The 23,128-nt window shown below is 42.8% G+C and overlaps 1 protein-coding gene across 3 annotated transcripts in view; it reads right to left on the bottom strand.

Annotated features, from left to right (window-relative positions):
- Positions 1–890: 890 nt before the first annotated feature.
- sik3 (SIK family kinase 3) overlaps positions 891–23,128 on the bottom strand; it is a 36,002-nt gene continuing 13,764 nt past the window's right edge. Inside the window, exons 2-26 of one of the 3 annotated variants that reach the window (XM_005746721.2) lie at positions 19,446–19,562; positions 18,764–18,827; positions 17,497–17,658; positions 17,187–17,311; positions 16,837–16,960; positions 16,344–16,462; positions 13,872–13,982; positions 13,651–13,785; positions 13,297–13,377; positions 12,503–12,612; positions 12,082–12,238; positions 11,831–11,980; positions 11,663–11,736; positions 10,586–10,720; positions 9,056–9,197; positions 7,477–7,596; positions 6,984–7,042; positions 6,731–6,840; positions 5,176–5,342; positions 4,514–4,641; positions 3,010–3,770; positions 2,703–2,857; positions 2,087–2,216; positions 1,880–2,006; positions 891–1,719 (exon numbers count right to left, since the gene is read on the bottom strand). In XM_005746721.2, coding sequence (XP_005746778.1) covers positions 1,885–2,006; positions 2,087–2,216; positions 2,703–2,857; positions 3,010–3,770; positions 4,514–4,641; positions 5,176–5,342; positions 6,731–6,840; positions 6,984–7,042; positions 7,477–7,596; positions 9,056–9,197; positions 10,586–10,720; positions 11,663–11,736; positions 11,831–11,980; positions 12,082–12,238; positions 12,503–12,612; positions 13,297–13,377; positions 13,651–13,785; positions 13,872–13,982; positions 16,344–16,462; positions 16,837–16,960; positions 17,187–17,311; positions 17,497–17,658; positions 18,764–18,827; positions 19,446–19,562 — 3,558 coding nt within the window. In that variant the 3' untranslated portion in view covers positions 891–1,719; positions 1,880–1,884. The remainder of the gene's footprint in view (positions 1,720–1,879; positions 2,007–2,086; positions 2,217–2,702; positions 2,858–3,009; positions 3,771–4,513; positions 4,642–5,175; positions 5,343–6,730; positions 6,841–6,983; positions 7,043–7,476; positions 7,597–9,055; positions 9,198–10,585; positions 10,721–11,662; positions 11,737–11,830; positions 11,981–12,081; positions 12,239–12,502; positions 12,613–13,296; positions 13,378–13,650; positions 13,786–13,871; positions 13,983–16,343; positions 16,463–16,836; positions 16,961–17,186; positions 17,312–17,496; positions 17,659–18,763; positions 18,828–19,445; positions 19,563–23,128) is intronic. The other 2 variants (XM_005746722.2, XM_005746723.2) reach the window with 2 other exon arrangements.

The raw sequence follows: 23,128 nt of genomic DNA, 5'->3' as shown, positions 1-23,128 counted from the left end.
CTTTAAAAAGCAACACAAAATAATTACTCTCCTCTTATTCAAGTGTCTCGATATCATAATAACATTAAAACAAATAAGAACAATCGCTTTTTTTAACGACACAGGAAGAGCACCGTCTCTCTTCTCTCTGTCCTCTTTTGGCTAGAAATCTCAAGATTCATAAAACAAGAAGAAAACATTTTTTCTCAAGACATCAAAAAAAAAAAATACAAATACAAATGATAAACAATACCAATATATTTTTAAAAAAAGAAGAAAAATAAAGCCTCCCCAACATCATCTAAAAACAAAAACAGAACAGAAACTAAAGTTTAGATACAGAAATTTGCAATAGCGTTCTATACATGGCATCACTGTACAAGGAAAGGAGCAAAATGTCTGGTAAAACTACCCACAATGCAATACACTGTCACTGACGTGGGGGGAGGAGGGGGGAGAACACAAAGTGGGGAAAGTTTAGAGGTTGAAGGGGATGGGGAGGGTGGATTGAAAACCAAGCTGACAGTATGGCAGAGAGCGAGGAACTGCGATGAAGGGTGGAAGCTGACGGAGGAAAGCTGGAACCGAAAGTGCTGAATTACTTAAGTCAAAGAACAAAGTTTGTATTCCTTGTAACACAGAACCGTTTCCTTTAATAATAATAATAATAATAATAATAATAATAATGATAACAATCATCATAGTAAAACTTCTTTTACAGAAAAACAGTAATAACAATAAGAGTAACAATATCGAACATAATGCCAACGTGGACATTAGCTGTAAAAATGAATTTTAAAATAAAATAAAATTTTAAAAAAGAAACAAAAAGTAAAACAATAGAAGAAATGAAGCCAGAAAAATAACAAAGACCAAAACAATTAGAGCTGGTTTGTCCTGTGCGATGTCACTGAGCTCCATCTTTGGATAGAGCGCTTTTGTTGCCCAGTTGGGAGCCTGACCCAAAACGCCCGCCGCCTGGCCGGGTGAGGGGGCGGCCACCGCTGAGGTTTCAGCCCGCTCTGGAATGATCTGCTGCAGGACAGCAGGAGGAGAGGAGAGAGGGGAGGAGCAGACTGAAATTCATAGACACCCTCGGCTCACCCCTCTCATTCATTCACACACACAAACACACACACGCAGTCGCACCTAATGTGAATACTTTGGGTTTGTGGCAGCAGTGTGGACGTTTCTTTGTGTCGCTGAACTCGACGTTCTTGCAAGTATTACTGTATCGATGCATCGGCCAGTGAGGCACATAATGAAGTATGCCGACAGAGAAAAGGGGAGGTTTGGGTCAGGCGGCTACAAGGTGGGTGTGGGGTGAGCTGGGCGGGCCAGATTTGTAGATAGGGGGGAAGAGGGGAAAGGCGGGTGGGGTCGAGATGAAAAAGGGAAGAGCGGAGCCACAGTCTACCCAGGGCGGGAGCTGCGAAGAGGAGACGACCTGCGGGAATGAATGCTGGATGTCTGTGCAGAAAATGCTGGCACTTTGACCTTTGAACCCCGAGGCTCCACCTGAGACCCTCACCCCTCTAATGTCTACACCCACCCACCACATACACCCACACCCTCTCTCGTGCAAACTGCCCTCCCAGGGGACAGATGGAGACAGACAGATGGACACAGAAGCACCCCTGCTTGGGCAGACGACGATGGTTTGGCGTGATGCTGCACAACTCAAGTCAACACAACTCAGGATGGCTGATATGGACCGATGGACACAGGATACACCGCTTCCTGCAGGAAGACAGAGGGAAACAAGAAACAATGTCCTCAATCATTTTGCTGCTGATATACCAAAATCTACATCAGTTGTTATCAAGTATTTAAGATTAAAGAAGTGATGTTTGAGGCTTCACACAGACTTTAAGGTTGACTTCACATTCACTGTGTGTACCTGTGCTAGACCCCAGCCTGCTCCATGCTGTACTGCAGGTCAGGGGGCTTGTAGCTAAGGAGCATGTCACTGGTGCAGGAGGAGGGATAGCAGGCTGCCGCATGGAGCTCCCCTTCAACGTCGCACACTGCATGGGAAACACAAATCTTTAACTGATGAGGAAACAGAGAATACTGTTTTTGGGGTAACTACAGGTCTCATACTGACCCGATTCTTCCCGCTGGTGTAGCTGCTGGCTTCCTGTCAGCGATGTCTGGCTGAGAATGTCCGACATGCGAGCGGAGCTTAGCGCCTTCCCAGCCAGCAAGCTCATCCCAGACATGGGGTCTGCCTGATCCTGGAACAGGAAGCGAACGACAGTTTAGAGGCAGGAAAAATGAATCGTGTTTAATAAACTGCTTCTAGCGGAAACAGTGAGTCAGAATTTGGATGTTGTGAGCATCCTTGCAGTGTGTTGATGCCCTCTTAGTTCATTTAGTCATACAAACAAACATACGCTTTCTTCGTTCTGCTAAGTGGGTGTTCTCCAGCACTGCACTGGCAGAGAAAGTGAGCTAAGATCCCATATCCTCCAAAAGGACATCGAGCCAATATTAAAATGACATACAAATGTGATTGTTTCTGCCAGCCCTTTTCCATGACCCACCAAAACAACAGGATGGAATTTAACACTGAATTGTTTTTATTTTACCTAGTTGGAAGCTGATGTAAATGTAAAAAAAAAAAAAGCCCCAACAACAACAAAAACACCCCCAAAAACCTACTAGAACCCACACTTAGTGATCAATGTAGTGTGTAACCATAGCAGCAGTGTTTGACTCACATAAGCATCATCACAAGTCTGGATGGTGTGGTGGCGCTGCAGCTGTCCTCTGGATCTGTAAACCTCCCCCTGGGGGCCTCGCGAGTAGCCCACACCATTATGATCAGGCACTTCCATGGCCTGTCCTTGAGGCCTGCACTCCACATGCTCAGACTCTGAAAAGGACATATTTGTACAGGTTTACCTCGTGGCTTTAACATACAGGAAAAGAACATGAATTTAAAGGCGGGAAAAAAATATTCCAGTTAAGACAGACACTGGATTCCAGATCTTTGGAGAAAGCATTGAAATTGGGGTAAGGTCTCACCTCTGTTACCTGTGCCAGTTCTTATGTAGCCACCATGCCTGTGTGTAGGGGAGGTGTAGGGTGGGGTGCCTCCTCGGGGAGGCCCCAGGAGCTCATGTCCTTCTCCTGTCTTGGCAAGAAGGCCTTCGTGTGGGTGATGGTAGCTAGCCGGGACCTCGTCCTCCTCCATGCTCTCTGAGTGAGGTAAGCTGGGGCACGGTGCCTGCTGCTGTTGCTGGACCTCCGGGGGTCTGATCTGAAGGAGGTGGTGGTAGTGTTGCCCTCCAGAGGCACCCTGAGGTGCCTGTGGTTCCAAGCTTTCTCCTGGGCCTAGCTGGCGGAGAAGCAGCATATCTCCATACTCTTGTGGCGCACTGCTGGATGGTGTCGGGGGTGCCGGACATGGCCGGGGGCTTTGCCTTTTCAGCAGGGCAGCCAGGTCCTGTGGGGGCAGTCTGGGATCGGCGTGTCCTGTTAAAGAGTGGCGGGGAGACAGGAGGCCCTGCAGGGTGGGAGTGACGTGCTGCTGAGGGGGGCGGTAGTCCAAAGGAGTCGGGGAGAGGAGAGCCTGCTGTAGTGTGGAAGGGGCTCCGTAGTTGTTGGTCCCCACAGCCCCGGTCTGGTAACCCTCCAGGCCGGGAACTTTAAGGGAGGCTCCCTGCAGGTAGGGGCTGTAGGACCCCACCACGCCTGAGGCGCCTCGGGAGGCAGCGTCGCCAGAGTAGAGGTGGGGATTGAACTGGGCCTGGTCGTAGCCCGATGTGAAGCGGCCAAGGCTGCGGCTAAACAGGAGGGAACACACACAGTAATTACCTACCTGCTGTCTAACAACAATGTACTCCCAATCCTCTGTATACACAGCAAACACATCACCTAACGTCCACCAATCTGCTAAAGATCCACAGAGACAGCCTAGAATACACATCACACGCTGCTCCAGGTTCAAGTATTCACTGAGAGGTGTAACATATTTCCAAAGGATGCTTTTTAATAAAGATTGCAACTTCAAGATTGTAACATGCTCACTCAGTGAAGGTAGTCCTGGCTACAAGGGGCAGTTATGGGATAATGAAGTCAGGGGTGGTGGTCACAGGTTTGACTGACGCCCTACTCGAGTTGATGCTGTTTACATGCAGAAACTCACCCAGATACACTGAGCTGGAGAGTTTGTTGTTGCTGTCCACTCAGCACAGACGATGAGGGATTTACAGTCATTTTAAACACATTTCAAACAAAGTTATAATTCTTACGTCTGCTCTTTTACGAACAATGTCCAGAGCAACGAGTTTTCAAAATACAGTTGTAGAAAAATCATTTAATATGGAAGCAATGAAAACACAACAAAAACAAAAAAATGAGAAGCATACAGTGAGAAAAAAACAAAACAAAAAAACAATGCAATGAATGTGAGAGAGGGAGAGTGGTGAGTTCATGCAATCTAACTAAAAGGCAAAGAGGAGGACACAGAAACAGTCCATTGCTGGCGACCATCAGGGGGGTTGTGGTGACATGATGCGAGCGTCACCTGTGCGACTCGGCGTTGTCTGCGCTGAGCTGCTTCCCGAGGACTCTGTGTCCACCTGGCGTGGACAGAAAGTTGCTCTGCCTCTGTGCCCCACCTCCCAGCTCCACCTCCTGCACCTGAATGGTCACCTGCACAACAAAGGATGGTGTTCGTTAGTGACTGCAGCATCGCTTCACGACTAATTAAATACATTCTAGCTTGTGACAGCAAAATTTTTAAAAAAAAGTCAGATATTGTGTTTGATTCGGTTATAGGAGGGATTCCAAACTCTTTACATCGTGGGCCATGTTCAACCCACTTTGACCTTAAGTGGGTCAAACCAGTTGAAGCAGAATTGCAATTTTTAACAGCACGTCTCAGTTTTTCTGTATAATAAACGTGTCAGATTAGTGAAAATGTTCTGGTAGCTCACTGCTCAGACATTCCTGCAGTTATAAAACAGTGTTTCTGTCATTTAACAGTTTAACTGTTACCCAGCTACTTTGGTATAGTATGAATGGCACTGGTGCACTCCTTTACATTTTACAATGCCATCCAGTGGGCCGGACTGAAGTCTTTGTCAGGCCAATTATGGCCCCTGGGCCTCATGTTTGACACCTTTGAATTAGAGGGAATTCCTCAGAAGACAAAAACCCCACATTTGATTGGCTCTTTGCAGTCACCTGCTGTTGTTGAGGTACACCCTGTGCCAATGGGACAGTGGGGCGGGCAGATGCTGCTTGCGGATTGGTTTGCAGAGACACTCGAGGAAGGCCCGTGGGAGGCGGGCTGCCACTCTGGCCCTGGTACATGGCTGGAGCGCCATGTTGGTACTGCACTGATGATTGACCTGAAAGAGAACGAGAGAGAGAGAAGGGGAAAAATGATGAGAGCAAAATCATCAATTTTTTTTATAAATTTAAGCTGAGCAAAAATTTCCAAAAATAAAAAATACAACTAAATAGAATAAATAAATTCTCTTAAGACTTTTCAGCTGGAAACTGCAAATGACACAACGAGAAAATAAAAACAGCTGTTAACCTATCACGCTAATCACATGTTATTTTGTTCTTGACGACTGAGGTGTTTACTCACCTGCTGTCCCTGAGGAAACATTTTCATTGAGTCAGCATAAGCTATATGCTTTCTACTGCATTATTCAGAACACACAAACGAACATGGCAGTGCTATTGTACAGAGAACAAAAGCCAGAAATGAATAAAGAGCTTTGTTTTTAAATTAAATATCTGCTCTTTAGCTGCACAGCAAATCCCAAAACCTATTTTAATTAAATTATAAAGTATGAATTGTGACTATAACATTTAACATTTGACCTCTGTAGCATCTAAAGTCTTCTTGTGTCCACTGAAGGCAGGCATAGATTTAATGTAATTAAGAAAATTTCTCTTACTGTTACATTTATACTGACGAACAAGTGTTTACAATCGGACACCATATTAAAATTGTACACTGTTCGTTCAGGTCGTGTCACGAGTTAAATGCATGGAACTGAGAATTGGAAATCAGTTTGTATTTTGCAGATATTCATACTTTGATTGCAATTACAAGTTTAAATTAACACACTATAACTCCAGGTGGGCAACTCCAGGCTTCGAGGGCTGGTGTCCTGCAGGTTTTATATACCCTGGGTCAACACACCTGAGTCACATGATTAGTTCGTTACCAACACTCTGGAGAACTTCTCCTCCTCTTGAGGAGGTCATTTAGCCATTTGAATCAGCTGTGTTGGATCAAGGGCACATCTAAAACCTGAAGGACACCGGCCCTCGAGGGCTGGAGTTGCCCACCCCTGCAGTATAATATGTTAAGATCAACATCACACTCATGCACAGAGACTACATGAACAATATTTCACTGTGTCTAGCCACGTAGCTTTGAGTGCAAAGTGACTTAAAGATTCCGAATGAGATTGTTTGTTTTATCTGGATAAAACAAATGATGTCAATGTATGTGGAAGATCTGGATCTTTTAGTGAGTTAGAATAATTACTTGTTGAAGTCTACGCACATTGGGATGCAAACTACCATGTGTTGAATCAGAAATGCAATATGCTGATCATTAGGTTTTTCTTTCCATGTTAAAATAGATGTTCTAATAAATATATAGCGAGCTGTGAATAAGCCAGTTAGTTTTATATTTACGGTTTAATCACTGCATTTCTGTACAGTCACATCACCTACTAAAGCATTTAAGCACTCCGGCGGTGGTATTACTAACCGTGCCCTTGCATTAGTCCTGCAGAGCCAGGCGGAGAACTCTGATTGGGCTGTCTGAAGAGGTGGTTGCTGGGCTGTGTTGGCGGAGGGCTAGAGGGCTGGATACGCAACCTGAGGGAGGACAGGACAGAGTAGGAGAGGAGAAGAGAGAGATACGACAGTGATGTAACACTTCAGTCGATAGCGCTGCACCACGGTATCAGGTTCATTGTTCACCGTTCAATAGCTGATGAGTAATGTGTGTGTGTGTATACCTCTGAAGCTGGTGGGTTAGGTGACTGGGCTGGCTTTCTCCATGGCCTAAAGACAGACCCTGCAAGTAAAGACAAATAACCAGATTATGGCTCACAGGGCAGACTACATAACATGACAAAGCATAACACGCATGTACACTTCTCATGCCTCCAAAAAAAAACACATTAAGTAAAATGAAGCTACAATGCACTGCAGCCAAGTCTAAGGTGATCCAGATCAATAAAGTTTCATCTCACATGTGTTTCTCCTTCAACAAGATAAGCAACTTTTGTTTCCAGGAGCATCAGTAATTGAGTGCAGTACGCCCAGGTCTCATTGCAGCAATAATCAAAACATAATTCTCCCTTTTCTGAGTAAATTAGTAGAATACAATAATAATACAGTGGTGGATGCTCATATTAAACATGAGCACAACAGGTCCACTTAAGAGTTTCATAACCTGGCCCAAGTTGATGTGAAGACACAGTGCTTCGTATCATTAGCTTCACACACCTGGATTTGCTGGTGGAGGATTTGTTGCTCTTGCTGGTACAGGATATGCTGCTGCTGGGTGTGCTCCAGGAGTTTCTCATCCTGCTGGATAGCATACATTTTCTGGAGCTGCTCACACTCCTATTGGAAACACAGACGCGCACCCAGGGTGTTTAATACACATGCTAACAAGGCACAAAATTACAAGTATCCACACTCTACACGCTCTCAGGTTTGAACAATTACCAGTCTTGCCAGTAATTAGAACAAAAATCCAAAAATCCAAACCATTCAACAGTTTCACCTCAGATTTGTTTGCCACAGGTGTGCTCATATAATTAAGATCACCCTGTGTTTAATGATACCGATCACATTTAGCTAATAAGATTAATTGTGTTGCAAAAATACCACATTTTCCAAGTGTTTCTTAAGTACAACCTCCTGATAACACCAGCTTTTTCAGTTTCAGCTTTTATGACCAACGAAGAGAGATGTAATTTACTGTAATCTAGTTTTACGGGTGCTTTCCCAGGCATAGGTCATGTATGTGCCTCTATTCTAAGCAATATTAATCCTGAATGCTCAACATGAAGCGCCCACCGATTCTGATCATTATCTCTTTCCCCACCTACGCCTCCTAGTGGGTGAGGTAATCTCATTGTGGGATTGCTGAAAATGATGCGACATCTCAAGAAAAGTTGTGGGTTTTGTCAGGTCAGAGATTCAGTTTGGTCTCATTTTAAGAAAAGCTGATGCAGTGGATCCAACATTGTTTTTCTTTTAAGAAAAGCCTTTAGTTGGCTAACAGGAATCCCATCACACTTAGTGGTGTGAAGACCAAACAATAAATTGAAGCTGTTGCACATTATCACTGCAGCCTCTGCAAACATGTCAAACAGATTTGGCCATGTGATGCACATAAAAGCAAAAAGCCAGATGTTACAAGAAATTCAAGTTAAAAAAATATGTGCGTGTGTTTTTTAAATGAGTCTTGCTTGATTGTGATAGTTTATTGTTGTGCTACTCTGTGTGTGTGTAGGGAGGGGCCATCCAAAAACATGAAGCAAGAACAGACAGGTGATGTGAAGCAAATGTCAGACTTCAGGTTTGATGATTACTGAAATTAAGTTAGCATAAGTGCAGTAACAGTCCTCCCAACAAGGAGTCACAACAGTGTTCAGATCCCATGGCTGACTGTGCCAAGACTATCTGACTGAATGCATCTCATCAGAGTCCTCCACTGCTAACAAAGCACATATTTACAGTGTCAGGGATCTGTTTGTACTCGCCAGCGATTCAAACTTGCATCAGAGCGACTGCAAATTATTTCCTGTTCTGCACTGTTGCTCTGGGAACCATGTTTTGCATACAATATATAGATATATAGATATATATAATATCAACCCTAAGGGGAAAACAGTGATTTGTTTAGCCAAGCAAGAACAGTGATAAGGTTTCACTGAAAATCCTCAATCTTTGAATGTGATTCTTTTCTAACTGGTTAAAAAGTAAAAGTAAGGCATATATTTTTAACTCCTGCACAAATATAAGGATGTAAACAAGTTAATGGCTCTAAAAATGTACAAGTAAGGTGATGTACCTGCTTGAGTTGCTTAATGAGGCTGCTGTTCTCTAGGTGAGCCTTGAAGGCCTGAATGGTGGCAGCCCCGTCAGAGAACCGTCTGACAGGAGAGAAGCGCTCCATGGGCAGATGAAGGGTGTTACAGTCCTTATAGCTGGATCTGAAAAGGGGGCCATGGGGAGCAGACACAGACAAGTGTGTACACAAATACACACATGCACGCACACACATATACACGAGACGTGACACGACAGATACCATAGGTACACCATTGGACACACGCATTCAGCCATACAGACAGAGATAAGACACAGAAACAGACATGTGAGCACTTTAAACCTGCACAACATGGTCATATTCAGGTGTTGTCATGGAGGCGTAGTCCAGTGTGTAAAAAGCGTAAGGAGCCCGAACGTATGTGTCAAAGGAAACCTCGAAATTTCACCTTTCCTGTAAATCATGCCATGTAAGCCTGGTTACATTAGATGATCTTCATGCCAGGTTATCTAAGGTCAACACTGATGATATATATACACCAATCAGCCACAGCCTCAAAACCTCTGACAGGTGAAGGGAATTAAACATCTTACTAGGATGATTTGTTTTTATTCTTGCAGTGGGTTTTAATCTCATACACCCAAACCACCTAAACAGACCACACACATACCCAGTGTTACAATGGTACTCCCTAAGAAGGACAACACACTCAAGGAAGCTCAAGGAGCACAAAGAATAATCCAAGATGCTGACCTGTTGTTTTCCCTGCAGAAGGAAGCCCTACCCTTTTGGGAGGTGGGGGTTTAATGTTGTGGCTGATTGGTGCATGACAGTAAGTCCCCTCTTCAGCTGAACACTGATATAGTTATTTTTCTGTACAGAGCTTAGACAATACATTTGATGGGATTGGATAAAGCAGCTGTGTCTGTCATCAAGAAATTCATATTCATAAAAAAGAAAGACAAAAATACAGCTGAACAGAACATGCGTTCTTTAAAATTCAACTTTTACCCATCTATAGCCCCATTTTAAACCCAAGGTTAGGCTGCCTTGGTAGAAAAGTACACTCAGTTTTGCTGAGCTGAGGGGGAGGATAATGACACCTATAAGGGACAACAGTTAAAACTGCCAGCATGACAACAGTAAAATATGGCTGCTATTGCAGAGAAAATGTACAAATGTAGTGATTTAGCTCTGAGATGTTGTTCATACCTCCAAAAAAAACCTCCAAAAACAAAAAAAACATCTGGTAAAATCTCTGTCTTCCCCCAGGTTTGTGAAAATGAAAGAGTTCTACTAAATCCTAGTTTACTGGTGATGTGAAGATACAGCATTTGCGCCCTGTGTCAGAAACTCCATCTCTACCATCACTCTCCATTGGTGGGTATAGATCACATCCTTTGTGTTGTTTGTGATGTGTTTGCAAGTGATGAGAATGTGTGTGTGACAGTGTGTGAGAAAGAATTGGGCTTAACTTTCCATTCATTTAATGGGTCTCAGTGTTTGTGTGTGTCTGTGCATAGAGAGCTCGGAGTGGGTGTGTCCCCTCACCGGGTGTGTGTGTCGGGGACCCAGCCCACCCGCTGACGGGGGCCTTGGGGCCGCTGTGACTCTGCCGAGGGCTCGCCATGCGATGTGCTCATGAGCGTGTGCGTCGTGTGCCGCTTGGAGCGGTTCGCCAGGTACCTGGGCCGCAGGGAGGGGGGGAGGACGGGGGTGAGGGTGGGAGACAGGAAGCAGCGCTGGTCAGCTCTCTGTCCTCATTGGCTAATGGAGATGGGGAGGGAAGGCCCACCCCTTCCCACTTCTGCCAATAGGTGCCATGATTAATATCATCTTAGCCAATCAAAAAACAGTAAACAAAATTACACCGGTCGATGGATGTTATAGCTTATGGGTGTCCCGCAATGCCCCAGCCTTCCAATTTTAGGATTGGACTGGTTGCCATTTAGTATTCATTGGTTTTGCAAGCTTCAGAGTTAGCAAAGCTGTGTGAGAAAGAGTGAAAAGGTCCAGAGGATAATTTGGCACTTACTGAAATGAGAGAGAGAAAGAAAAGCTCTTGGCCAAAGAGTATGAGTGATAGGAGGCACTGTGTCTGGTGGCAGATTCAGTTTAGGACTGTGGCAGAAGGCACTTGCGCAATGGAGAGAGAAAAGATGGGATAAGCACCGCAGCAGAGTGGCCACCTCTCGTTGGGGGGGGAAAAAAGCAGAGCAGCCAGAGGCACTCACTCCCAGCAACCCAGGACACCAGCGAGGTCTACAGAAGGTGCTGTCTGAAGAGGATCGGCTGGGAAGAGCTCACCTAGACTCAACAGCTCCATAAAAGAACCCAGCGCCTGTCATTACCCCAGACTAATGTCAACATTTTTCCACATTATTTTTTAAAAACTAAGTCAAACATAAAATTGTCATTACATGACTATATTCATGTAGGTTTTTTACACTTTGTTTTATTCAGTTACCTGGTTATAAAACCTCCTCTATAAACTTTAGACTTCAATGGCCGACCCAGATCTCAGTACTTGTACTTGTTGTCACAGGTTATGAGACTTCCACAGATTCTCATTTAGACAGCACCTCTGTACGGTATTCCCCTTCACCAAAAACCGTCACCGTGGGTTACCTCTGTACTGCCTCTTGATCTGGCTCTCCGTCTGAACCCTCCTCATCCACCGGAGCTACTGCAGGGATAGGATGCTAAGAGAAGCAAAGAGTTTACTGGTCAACGCCTGTTCAGCACATAGGAGGACGACATACAAGGTGGACTAGATTCAGAAATCCAGATCCTCACCGGGCTGGTGACAAGTGGCGAGGGCCCTCGGGGCCTTTTCAAGAGCTGAGCGTGTAGCTGAATGTTGGCCCCGCCGTCGGAAGCTCTTCGACCCAGAGGCCCCATGCCGTTGAGCAGTTGGAGGGTAGGCGGCTGCAACAACGATTGCTCCTGGAGGATCAGCAGGCACAGGAAGTCAGATTAAGTGGGAAAATAAATAAAGTAAGCTGATGGCTACCAAGTGAAATCCGGTCTAACCCAGCTGACTGTACCTTGTATTCCAGCTGCTGTGTGGGCTGCAGGCTCTGTGTGGGCATAAGAGTGTGCATTTGACCCATAGTGGGGGCAAGAGGGATGAAAGGGGGCTGGGGCAGCGCACCACGAGGGAAACCAGGTGGCAGCTTCTGGAGATCTTCCTGCATCTCTGTCCTGTTAGGGAAACGGAGAAAATGACATAAAATGAGTCGATGATTGTTTAAGATTAGTGAGAAAGCAGCTAATATAATTACTTATGCTTTAATGCTCCTCATTCTTACTTAAATTTGCTTGAAATAACCCACATGTGCACACCCTAAAATATATTACCTCATCTATAAATAGCTGGCAGTCAACAAATCTGAATGCAATTGTGCTGCACTGTTTTAGACAAATACCTAATAATGTGAGTGAAAACAGTGTCAGTTCATGCCTAACCTTTGGTCTGGTACCCCCACAGTGTGCCGCCTCATTGAAAGGTAGCGAGCCATGGCCTCAGGAGATGGCTCCTCCCCTTCATCGCTGTCCAGAGCCATGCTGCCGTCAGGCTGAACGATAGATAAACACACAGCCAGTGTTTGGTAATCAGAAGTGATCTTTGGTAGTGTGTGCTGCATGCTTGTGTGCATTTGTTACTTAATAAAGACAAAGTTCACATTTTAAATGCATTCCATGTTTATATAAACATGCATAAGTGTTTTCTATTAAAACAGAACACATTTTTACTACATAGCACTGACTAACTGACATCAAAACACAGTTGAAGAGTCTAAAGCATAGGTGTCAAACTCTGGCCCGCGGGCCAAATTTGGTCCGCAGCCTAATTACATTTGGTCCGCGAAGCCATACCAAATTACTATTAGAGCTGGCCTACTGGTATTATACAGCTAATATATATATTGTTTAGTATTAAGCTTTGCTTGTTCCATATTCAGTTTTCCAGCAAAGCTTATTTGAGTCTGTAAAAAAAGGTTCCTTGTTATATCTGGAGGAAGATTTTTTTTTTTCAATAAATATTAGCGTTAGCCCGCGACTTTGTTCCAGTTTTGAATTTTGGCCCACTGTGTATTTGAGTTTGACACCCCTGGTCTAAAGAGACTCCCCTTATTTCTCATCATACTATATACACTGTTGCAGTTTATGAAGAAATTAGCTAGTTCTAGCTTGCTTTTCAAGCTGCTGCGCACCTACTCCCAGGCTGATGCAACCACTTGATTCCACTGCTAACTCACCTCAACAATCTGGTTCTCTGGATTGATGAGTTGAACGTGGGGAACGGTTATGCTAACAGGATTACCTTGTGGGTCTGTCTGCTGGGACACACAAACACACACACATACAGAGGTCATAAGGGTTGCGCTAATTTGATAACAATCTTCTTAGCCCAGAGTGATTGGCAGATATGGGTTAAAACCATTCAGCGGACAGACACCAGGACTACAGTAAGATATACTGATGGAGGAGGCGCCTTTACTACATCTACAGCTCAAGTGCCTCGCTTAAAATTTATTCCTAAAACCTGTTGATATAAAGACAATTTTGTATACACAGAATCTACAGAAAACTACACTGATGTAATGAATCACCTGTACAGTATTTAGAGGATAGCTAATGGGGCGCAGTGTGGGTTGAGCAACACGCAGGGTCTTGTGTTTCTTGAGGCGGTCAGCCAGCAGACTGTAGATGGCACTGTAGTGATCATATGCATCTGTTTGTAGAGACTGAAGAAGAAAAGGCAAGACATTCATAAGCTGTGCTATTTATTTTGACAAATAAACAAAAAGGTAGAGATGAAACTTTTCGCCACCTGAAGTGTGCGCTCTCGGTCCAGGCCCATCTCACACATGGCCATGAGCACTTGCTCGTTGATGAGCTCCATCTCTCTCTCCGTCTTCACCTGCTCACACTCCGCTATTAACTGGAAGGGAGTGGAAAAACATGGCAGTGCTTTACAGACTGCAAATAATTGCTGCTATTAAACAACAATAATGATCAAAGCATTCACAATTTATTAGTGAGGCCAAAACTTAAGTTGATTTATGTCATTAGCTTGTGTTAAACAAGTCAAGATTTTATGAAGTGTGAATTATTTTATGTGTAATTACAGCTGAAAAGAGATGATAATTGCATTCTGATTACATCCACACCCATAACACTACATATCCATTATAGTATGAATTTTTAACGATCACTGTGGTTTGTGATCATGTTTTCATTACTCCTCCTCATATGCTCAGATACTGACATTAAGTCAAAAGATCAGTATATCTTAACCCAGTGGGTTTTTCCCCCTAAAATAACAAAGTAGATTTGGTCCCTGAACGCAACCTAACCTAACAGCAAGTGAAAGCAAACAGACAGTGAAACCAAAACCAAAAGGTGAGTACTGGAATATAAACTACAGCTTTCAGGTTCACAGTCTTGTGATTTACAAACGTACAGGTGAGGACAAAATTAGTTTTTGCCTATATGTTTCCAAAGGCTTTCTTTAAAAAAAACCAACAAAAAAAAATAAATCATAGTTTTCTTTAGAAATGATCAATTATTTCTATTTTTAGAAAATAACCGAGGTCTATATTATTAGCCACCCCTAAAAACTGATCATTTTATTGAGCCAGAGCATAAACCACTGCTATGATGACATTTTGTAAAGTTAAAATGAGTGTTATTTTCCCATTTACACACAGTATAAAAACTTCAGTGACAGTTTGAGCTGTCAGTGAGAAAGTATCATGTCGAAAACAAAGGAAATCAGTTTAGACTTGAGAAAAAGAACCGATGACGCTCACAAAGCAGGAGATGGATATTCAAATGTATCACAGAGTTTCCAAGTGTCAAGAACTGGAGTGAGAAGTATCGACAGCCACACAGTACAGAACGAGCCTGGCGGAGGTAGGAAGCCAAAGAAACTCGTGAATGGCTTATCCAAGACTGGAATTGTAGTCTTAAACAAGAAAATCTCTAGAATCCTGAACATAATGAATGAACTGGTTTGCAGATCAAGAAAAACTTGATTTCTGTTTAGAGACACCTTGAAGTCAGACTGAAGTATGCTAAAGACAACACAGAGAAATATTCCGCATTGGGCAGCACGGTGGTTAGCATTGTTGCAGCAAGAACGTCCTGAGTTCAATTCCACCATCAGGCTGGGGTCTTTCTGTGTGGAGTCTGCATGTTCTCCCCGTGTTTGCATGGATTCCCTCTGGGTACTCCGGAAGTGAATGGATGGATGGATGGATGCTGGAGATTGGTCCTTTGGTCAGATGACATGAAGCTAGAGCTTTTATCCCATAGAGATGGGCGTTTACTCCCCCCATAGTGAAACACAATGGTGGGAGTATTATGCTGTGGGGATGCTCCAGTTGGTCTGTAATAGGGAATCTCATCAAGATGGAAGGAATCATAAAGAAAGAAGGATATGTGAAGATTCAGAAAGAAAACCTTGTGTAGTCAGCAGCAAAACTGAGTCTGGGTCATCGCTAATATTATTATTGTAAGTGCACAATAATTCTGAGCCTGGTAGTTTTTGGTTTTTATGAAATAACTTTGATTCTGTGTGCAAAATAAGGGGAGCCAGTAATTCTGTCTTCATCTGTATAATCTCTTAAAAACAGGTGTTGCAAAGACCAGTGACACTTTTATAACCATCCATAAAAAGGCTTATTTGATGAACCACAAACTACTTATTAACCATTACCAAAGTTAAAGACATAAATGTTTATAAATGTTTATAAAAAGTACTACAACGTTCTTTCACGTTGTTAAACCATTATCTAAAGCTGAACTATAAATTTAACTTTTATAAATGAGTTTAACATTTTTAGATAATGTGCATATTCAGTTCCTAATGATGCAAAGTAACTTTAAATGAATGATTCCTTGCAAAGGGATTACAGAGGGCTAGTTCAAGGCTAGCTGTTAAGCTTAACTGGTGCCTGACAGTAACTATATTTAACATAATATTTAATAACTCTGGGGTTCATTCTCATCCAGCTTTCAATCATCTTTAGTGCAACCAAATTATCTGGCAAATTAAATATGTTGTTCGTGTAACACAGAGTAGCCACTAAATGATGGGGTGAGTCATTTTTGCAAAAACTCTGCTTTCTGGCAAGAGTTTTGCCAAATCAACATATTATACTGAAACTGTAACAGAAAAAAGCGCGCACACACACACACACACACACACACACACACACACACACACACACACACACACACACACACACACGAAGAACAGAAAGAATGACTTTGTGAAATCCTTTTAAAAAGGTCTCACCCGGTCAAAATCTGGGTCTGGGTCCCCCTGTCTCATCCACTTGTTCTTACAGATCTGCTCCATGGTCAACCGTCTGCTGGGCTCCAGTACTAACATGTGTCTAATTAAGTACTCACAGTCTGTAACAACACATAAGCATACATGATATGCATTTATATCAGAGTATAATAGTTCAAATATTTAACTAATAAGCCTAAATCTTTCATGTGGTGACAAACGATCAGAAAAGGCTAAAATGATTTGCATTGTTCAAAAAAAAGAGATAATTATTAATTTATTAATTTAGTTTCTGTTAGTCCAATTTTATTCTTTCCTCTCATACAACATAAAATGCTTTTTCCAAAAGAAACTTTTGAAAATCAAATGCTGGCCAGGCTTGGACTTCAGCGGCAGCTGTTAAAAGTCTTTACCGAGTACGTCACGCGGAACAAAGGTAAATTTGTTTTGTTTGATTAAAAACATGGAGAAGAATAAGAGTTGACTGCAGTCCCACCTGTGGACATGAAGAAAGGGATGCGGAACTTTCCACTGAGGACACGTGCCCGCAAATTTTGTAGAGTGCTGCCATCAAAGGGCAGGGCGCCGCACACCAGCACGTATAACACCACACCTAAGCTCTACACAGAGGAGAGGGAAAACAGCTGTGAGCACATCACTTTGAACAATTTGAAAACCATTCATTTATTAATTTTTTCCAGAGCTCTGTGTATTATTTAAGAAATGTGGTCGTCTGTGTTTTTCTTTTTCTTTTCAATTCAGCCGTACCTGGAACATTCAAGTCAGCTAGCCACACCCCACGTTTGAGCCCAGCAGGGCCTTCTGCGTACCTAAAAGTTGACTCACCCATATATCTACTTTGGGACCGTCATACTCCTTTCCCTCAAATAGTTCAGGAGCAGCATAGGGAGGGCTGCCACACCATGTCTTCAATAGCTGGCCTCGAGAAAACATGTTGCTGAAACCAAAATCTGACAGGGCAGACAAGAGGTTGATTTAATCTCACCAGTTGCCTTGACAGAGTAAACATTTTGTTCAAAACAGAAAAATGCTCCCTAAGTACATGCTGACACTTGCCTGCATCCACATCCACCACTAAATTTAACCTACCCACCCATTCGCTCTTCAGTGCAAACACACACGTGCGCGCACACACCTGCGATTTTGATGTTGAGGTTGTGGTCCAGTAGCAGATTCTCTGCCTTCAGGTCTCTGTGGACAATGCTGCGGCAGTGACAGAAATGCACCGCTGCCACGATCTGCTTGAACTTCTTCCTGGCATCTTTTTCTGCCATTCGTCCGTGAGCCACCAGGTGGTCTGTACATCCAAACAAAACACAATTGCTGGATTTAGGAAGGGAACACAGTGTTTCTACCGTCTACCTGTTCATGTACAAGATCCTGTGCTACAAATGTCCTTAAATTAATTCCCAAGACTGGCCAGGTGAACATTAAAGTGTACAGCTTTGGTGGGATCTGGGATTTTAAAGCACAGAGAGGGAATTTCATTTCATTTTTACAGGAAAAACTTTCATTTTAATTACAGAGAGTCTGCAGATTTAAATAAATTAGACTCTAAAACCTTTTTAATTCCACTTTAAAGGACATTTAATACCAAAGCTACATTGGAAACACATCAAACACATTGATTTACATTCAACATGAACATTAAAGTAAAATAAAAGCTTTTGACTGACGTTAAGAAACTTGTGTTTATTAAAGAGAAAAATCTCGATGTTGTCCTTAATGGTCTTCAATGTTATTTTGATTTATCTGCATTTCCAAACACTGACTTAACATTGTTTAGTAAAATACACAATTAGTCTTAAACTTGCATCTTCCCACGTCTGAGACTAGCTAGCAAAGGCCCCTTTTAATCACCATTACCTTTTTCATCAGACTTTCTGGCAGTGAAGCACTAAACTGAACCTCTTTCCCCTCTGAACACATTGAATTTCAGTTTTGTTTTTTCCCCCACATTAAGTTTCAACTGTTAGATAATGCTTCTACTCCCCATTAGCTGTTTTTACACATATATTAAAAAAGAGAAAAGCTTAAAGAAGTTATTAAAAAAAGAAAGATTTTACTTAATAACACAGTTATTCATAGCTGATATCAGCCCACTTAGATCAGCATTTAAATTCAGCTTGGAGTTCCAAAGTAGCAGAGCCCAAATGCTACAGCTGCATTACGTGATCACAGTGCAGTCGTGAAAGCAGCGGTACTGTGTGTGGAAAAAGTTCCTGAATTTAACACAAAACGTTTCAGTCTGTGTTTATCTATAACTTTTACAGGACCTGGATGCACTCTGTAATTAGATTACAATTTTGTTTTATGTATGTTGACACATTTAAAAATCAAAGTAAGAGAAAGTCAACGACAGAGAATCTACATTATAAGGTGACAGTGGGGGACTCCCTTACCGAATATCTCTCCACCGCTAGCGTACTCTGTTACCAAATAGATCATCCTCTCCGTCTCCATCACCTAAAGATATAAACAAATGATAAAAACCAGGACCTGCAGACCCTCTCACAGGCCAACATCTAGTCATGGGCAGTTCATGCGTTACATAACTGAATGACTAAGCACGGTTTGGCATACAAACAAGAAAGATGTAAATAGAACAAAAGCAGCCATGTACTTAAGTGTACTGATCAACCTATGCGTGTGTGAGGATCAGATTGTTACAATTTATGGTAATGTGATAAAAAAGCGTGCCTTCAAATTGCTGGGGGCTATTTCAGATCAGGTGCTGGGACACTGGTAGGGTGTTACAATCCTCATACACTTGGAAAAGTATGAAAACAAACAAAACTCTCACCTCTAAATTTCTATCACCGAGTCTCACTAGAGTGAGGTTTTGGGCAGAAGGTTGTAGTTGTACTGCCCCCCCACTTCCCCCCACACCCTCCAATACTTTTGAGACTTTTCCAGGTACATTTTATAATTGAACTGTCAACACCCCCAGAAAACAATGTCTGGTAACATCTGGATTCTTCTACACTTCAATCATCTATTTGCTCACATTTGGCCACAGATCCCGGGTGGAAGAAGTGAGCAGAGATGTGTTAAAAGGCTCTGTGGGTGAGAGTGACTGTGTACCTGGTAGAGGCGGATGATGTGGGGGTGCTTCAGCAACTTCATGATTTGCACCTCTCTGAAGATCTTTTTCAGGTTCTCCTCGTCCAGCTGGGTCTTATCCACTATTTTTATAGCCACCTGGAGACAGAGACGCGAGAAAAAAAGAGATGGAAGGAGATGAATGATGGGAGAAAGAGAGATGGCGAAGTGGTGAAGAGGGTGAGTTTAAAAAAAGAAACACGGAGTACAGAAGACAGAGAAAAAAAGCAGAAATAATAACGGTTAGCAGAGGAGGAGAGAATGCGTTTTAAAACATACAATATGTTTGTCAGCTCTTATGTCTCTAAAGCACTCATGACAACGGTATTTTGCCGACACCTAAATTACAGACAACACATCTAGGGCACAGTCAGTGTCTTAACAATATTGCTGTGATGACACAATAATCAAAGAACAGTAACAAGCCAAGTAAATTACCAACAAAGGGACTAAGGGCATGCAGCCCGGGAGACTTTACCCATTTAAAAAAATAACTTAAAGACAACTAAAAACGAAAACTAACAGGGGACACCGACACTTCTTGAGGTGATTGGTCGGCAAGTGTGCTGTCAGACTGTGTTATTCCTGATTTCCAGCTTATTTGGATAACGTGACCCACACCGTGACCTTCGACTGCAAGCGTAATGCTTGCGTAACTGCTGAGCCCCTCGACAATAGCTCCGGCAATGCGGACTGTGATAATTTGTGACAGGAGCTTTGCTCCGCCACTTAGGAGTGGGTAGATGACTTTAATGACTTAATCAAGCAAAGCTAATGGGGATGCCCCAAAACACAGCTTCTGCTTCTGCTAGACAAGTGTGGACAGAGTACATGAAAACTATGCTGTGATTACACACACACACACACTCAGACACACACTCACACACCAACTCATTTGTCAAATTCTGTGAAGTACTATTTCGAGTACTCCTTTTAGCCATGAAGATGAGGCCACCTGAAGCCTGGCAAGGCCAACTTCCTGGAGCAGACAGGAAGGGGAAGTGAGGAAGAGCGGACGTAGGGGCTCCTGAGAGAGCACAGGGCAGCAAGTGTGGCATTCATCCAGCTTATATGGTGCATTGGTGTGTGAACTTTCCTTTCAAAGGTATTGTACAAACTGTGACAAACATTGGCACTTGGTAGAGTTCATGTGTTCACTAAATTTGGCAACTTACAAAAACAACGTGTCAGGTGGGCAGAGTTGGTGTTGTTTTTTTTAAAATCACACTTTATTTGATAACAGCACTGAGCCCCACATACACAACTGCTATTTCAGTTCTAATAGTCGCGAGATATACTAAGAGTATCTTAAATTGGTTAAATAAAAATGAAAGAAGCTTGAAAAACAAAATTCCTAATTAAATGAAAACAGTTGACTTATCCAGCCTGATTGACCATGTTTGTTTAGTTTAAATAGATAATTTTACAGAGCATCAAAACAAGACTGAAACAAAAATCACCCCCCCTCTCATGTATGTAAGCATCTGTTTGGAACGTGTGAGTCTACGAGGTATTTTAAGCCCTGGAAATCTATTGTTAGAACTGGCCATCGTCAAGCCTTGATACCGTCCAGAAGATGCAGAGGGGAGCAGTTACGTCAACAACAGGACATCTGGATCACACAAGAATGAGCACAATTATTATCACTTTGGGGGGCAGCGAGACCTTGTGAAAAGGTGGAAACAGGGCAGCAAGTACAATTATACAACAATGACATACCCCAAAAAAGAGGAAGAGAGGAAGATTATTCATTTTTTGGCACCACAAAAATAAATTTGAAGTATTCCCTTTTCTCCATGTTCTCATACACACTAAGGCATTCTGTAAATTTAACTTGTTCTTTTTCCAGTAGTAGCATATGGGACATCAAAATAAATATCTCAGCCACAAAAAAACTAACAAAGGACAAGCCATTCTTTCCTAAAGACACACAGTCATTTTTCTCCTTTATACGGTAGGATCTGGCTTGAAGTGAGATGCTGGATCAAGATACGTTTCCAAGGACAGAGCAAAGATACCAGTTACCTCCAACCATGATGTTGATCTTGGCTGAGACGGAATTCATGATAACACATTCGTGTCTGTTTGCACAGGCATTTGGCTGTGCACGGTGAAGGGTTTGAGGAAAGCAACCTATGCAGATTTGCTTGCGTGCTGTCCTCCATAAAACCCAGCAGCATGTAGCCCGACTACCGTATCATGTACAGAATGCCGATTGCGAAGTGGATTTGGACGGGAAGGGAGTGACTGGAGCTTACCACAATGAGCAAGAAATACAAAAAATAATCAAAGTTTCAAAAAGCATCATGGGAAGCACTGAGAGTGGCTGCAGTGGAGCCCCCTCATTATGACTTCAGTCTTCTCCCTGATAGGAACAACAACAGCACGAACACACACGAGAAGTAGCCCACAGACCAGCCTGCAAAGCTCTGCGTAGGTCCAGCATACAGCAATCCCAGTCCCCTTAAGCCTTTCAGGTCCAGAGGCAGTTATAACATGTTTTAAGGTTGTGAGGAATGAGTAAAGGGTGCGGTTTCACACATGCCTTGCACTGAATATTTAGTATTAAGTGAAGAGAAATATTGGTGGCAGATACACAGAGGCAGAGAGAGAACAACTCTACAGAGAATGTTAGCGGGTGGAAAAAAACGAATGTATAATGTTAGACACACATACACGCGTCTGCTAAATGTCATTTGTACTAGTGAAGCAAAAGAAAACATTTAGTCACGTTTGACAGAAAACTCCAGATCATATTGGTCCCGCTCTGGAGCCTTGTCTCTCTCTCTCAGCACAGACAAAATCCAGCCCATGACAGGAGACTTTTTCCAGTTATTCGGTTAGTAATATCTTAAGAGTATAAAAACTGAATGTGTCCTTGCAGGAAGTAAGACATGGCTGCAACATGGTTTAACTCTTTATCCCATAAAGACATCTGATGACTGCTGCTGTACCCTTAGTTCTGAGACCTCAGTATATATCAATAAACACATGGTTTGGCAACCATTACAATTGTTTCTGGGGTTTTCCAAGGGTAGCTGTATAGGTAAAGACCTCCCTCACTAACCTCTGATGCACACAGAGTCATTTTGTTCTATAAGCAGGTCTGAAATGACACAAAAACTGATCAGATGAGAAAAGAGATTTAAGGGTTACTCCTAGTGAGCTTTCATGGGGTACGGAGTTAAGCACAGGGTGCATGAGATCTGGTTTTCATACCAAAAATTCAGTTACTTTCTGTTGTTGTTTGTTTTTAGCTGCTGTAAGACGTGCTTTTTCCCCATCTTGTCTGGTGGATGAGGTTCATTGCAGAGAGGTGATAACGAAGAGCTGTCCTTTTTTAATTCCCCGTTTTCTTAATAATTAGTTTCCCGAATTTTCCCTTGAGCAGCTTTCATTGCTTGAGATTAGCACAGCTAGTAGAGTATGTTCATTTTATTGTGTTAACAGGTTAACCAACTTGCCCTGAGGTGAGGTTAGCTCTAAGCTCGACTCCACTGCCAAGCATGCGACAAGTGCATGTCTGTAAAGTTCAGTTTCAACCTTCACTAGAGTTTGTGTACCGAAGCAGTTTTGGGATTTTCATCTGCTTTGATCCAATTTCCATGGCTATTTCTGCCAAAATACCTGCTCTCTCTCTCTCTCTCTCTCTCTCTCTCTCTCTC

Source organism: Pundamilia nyererei, unplaced genomic scaffold, assembly GCF_000239375.1.
Source record: "Pundamilia nyererei isolate P.nyererei 1_Seehausen unplaced genomic scaffold, PunNye1.0 scaffold00182, whole genome shotgun sequence".
Lineage (NCBI taxonomy): Eukaryota > Metazoa > Chordata > Actinopteri > Cichliformes > Cichlidae > Pundamilia > Pundamilia nyererei.
Note: the sequence above shows the minus strand (reverse complement) of the source record. Positions and strands in the feature narration are given on the sequence as shown.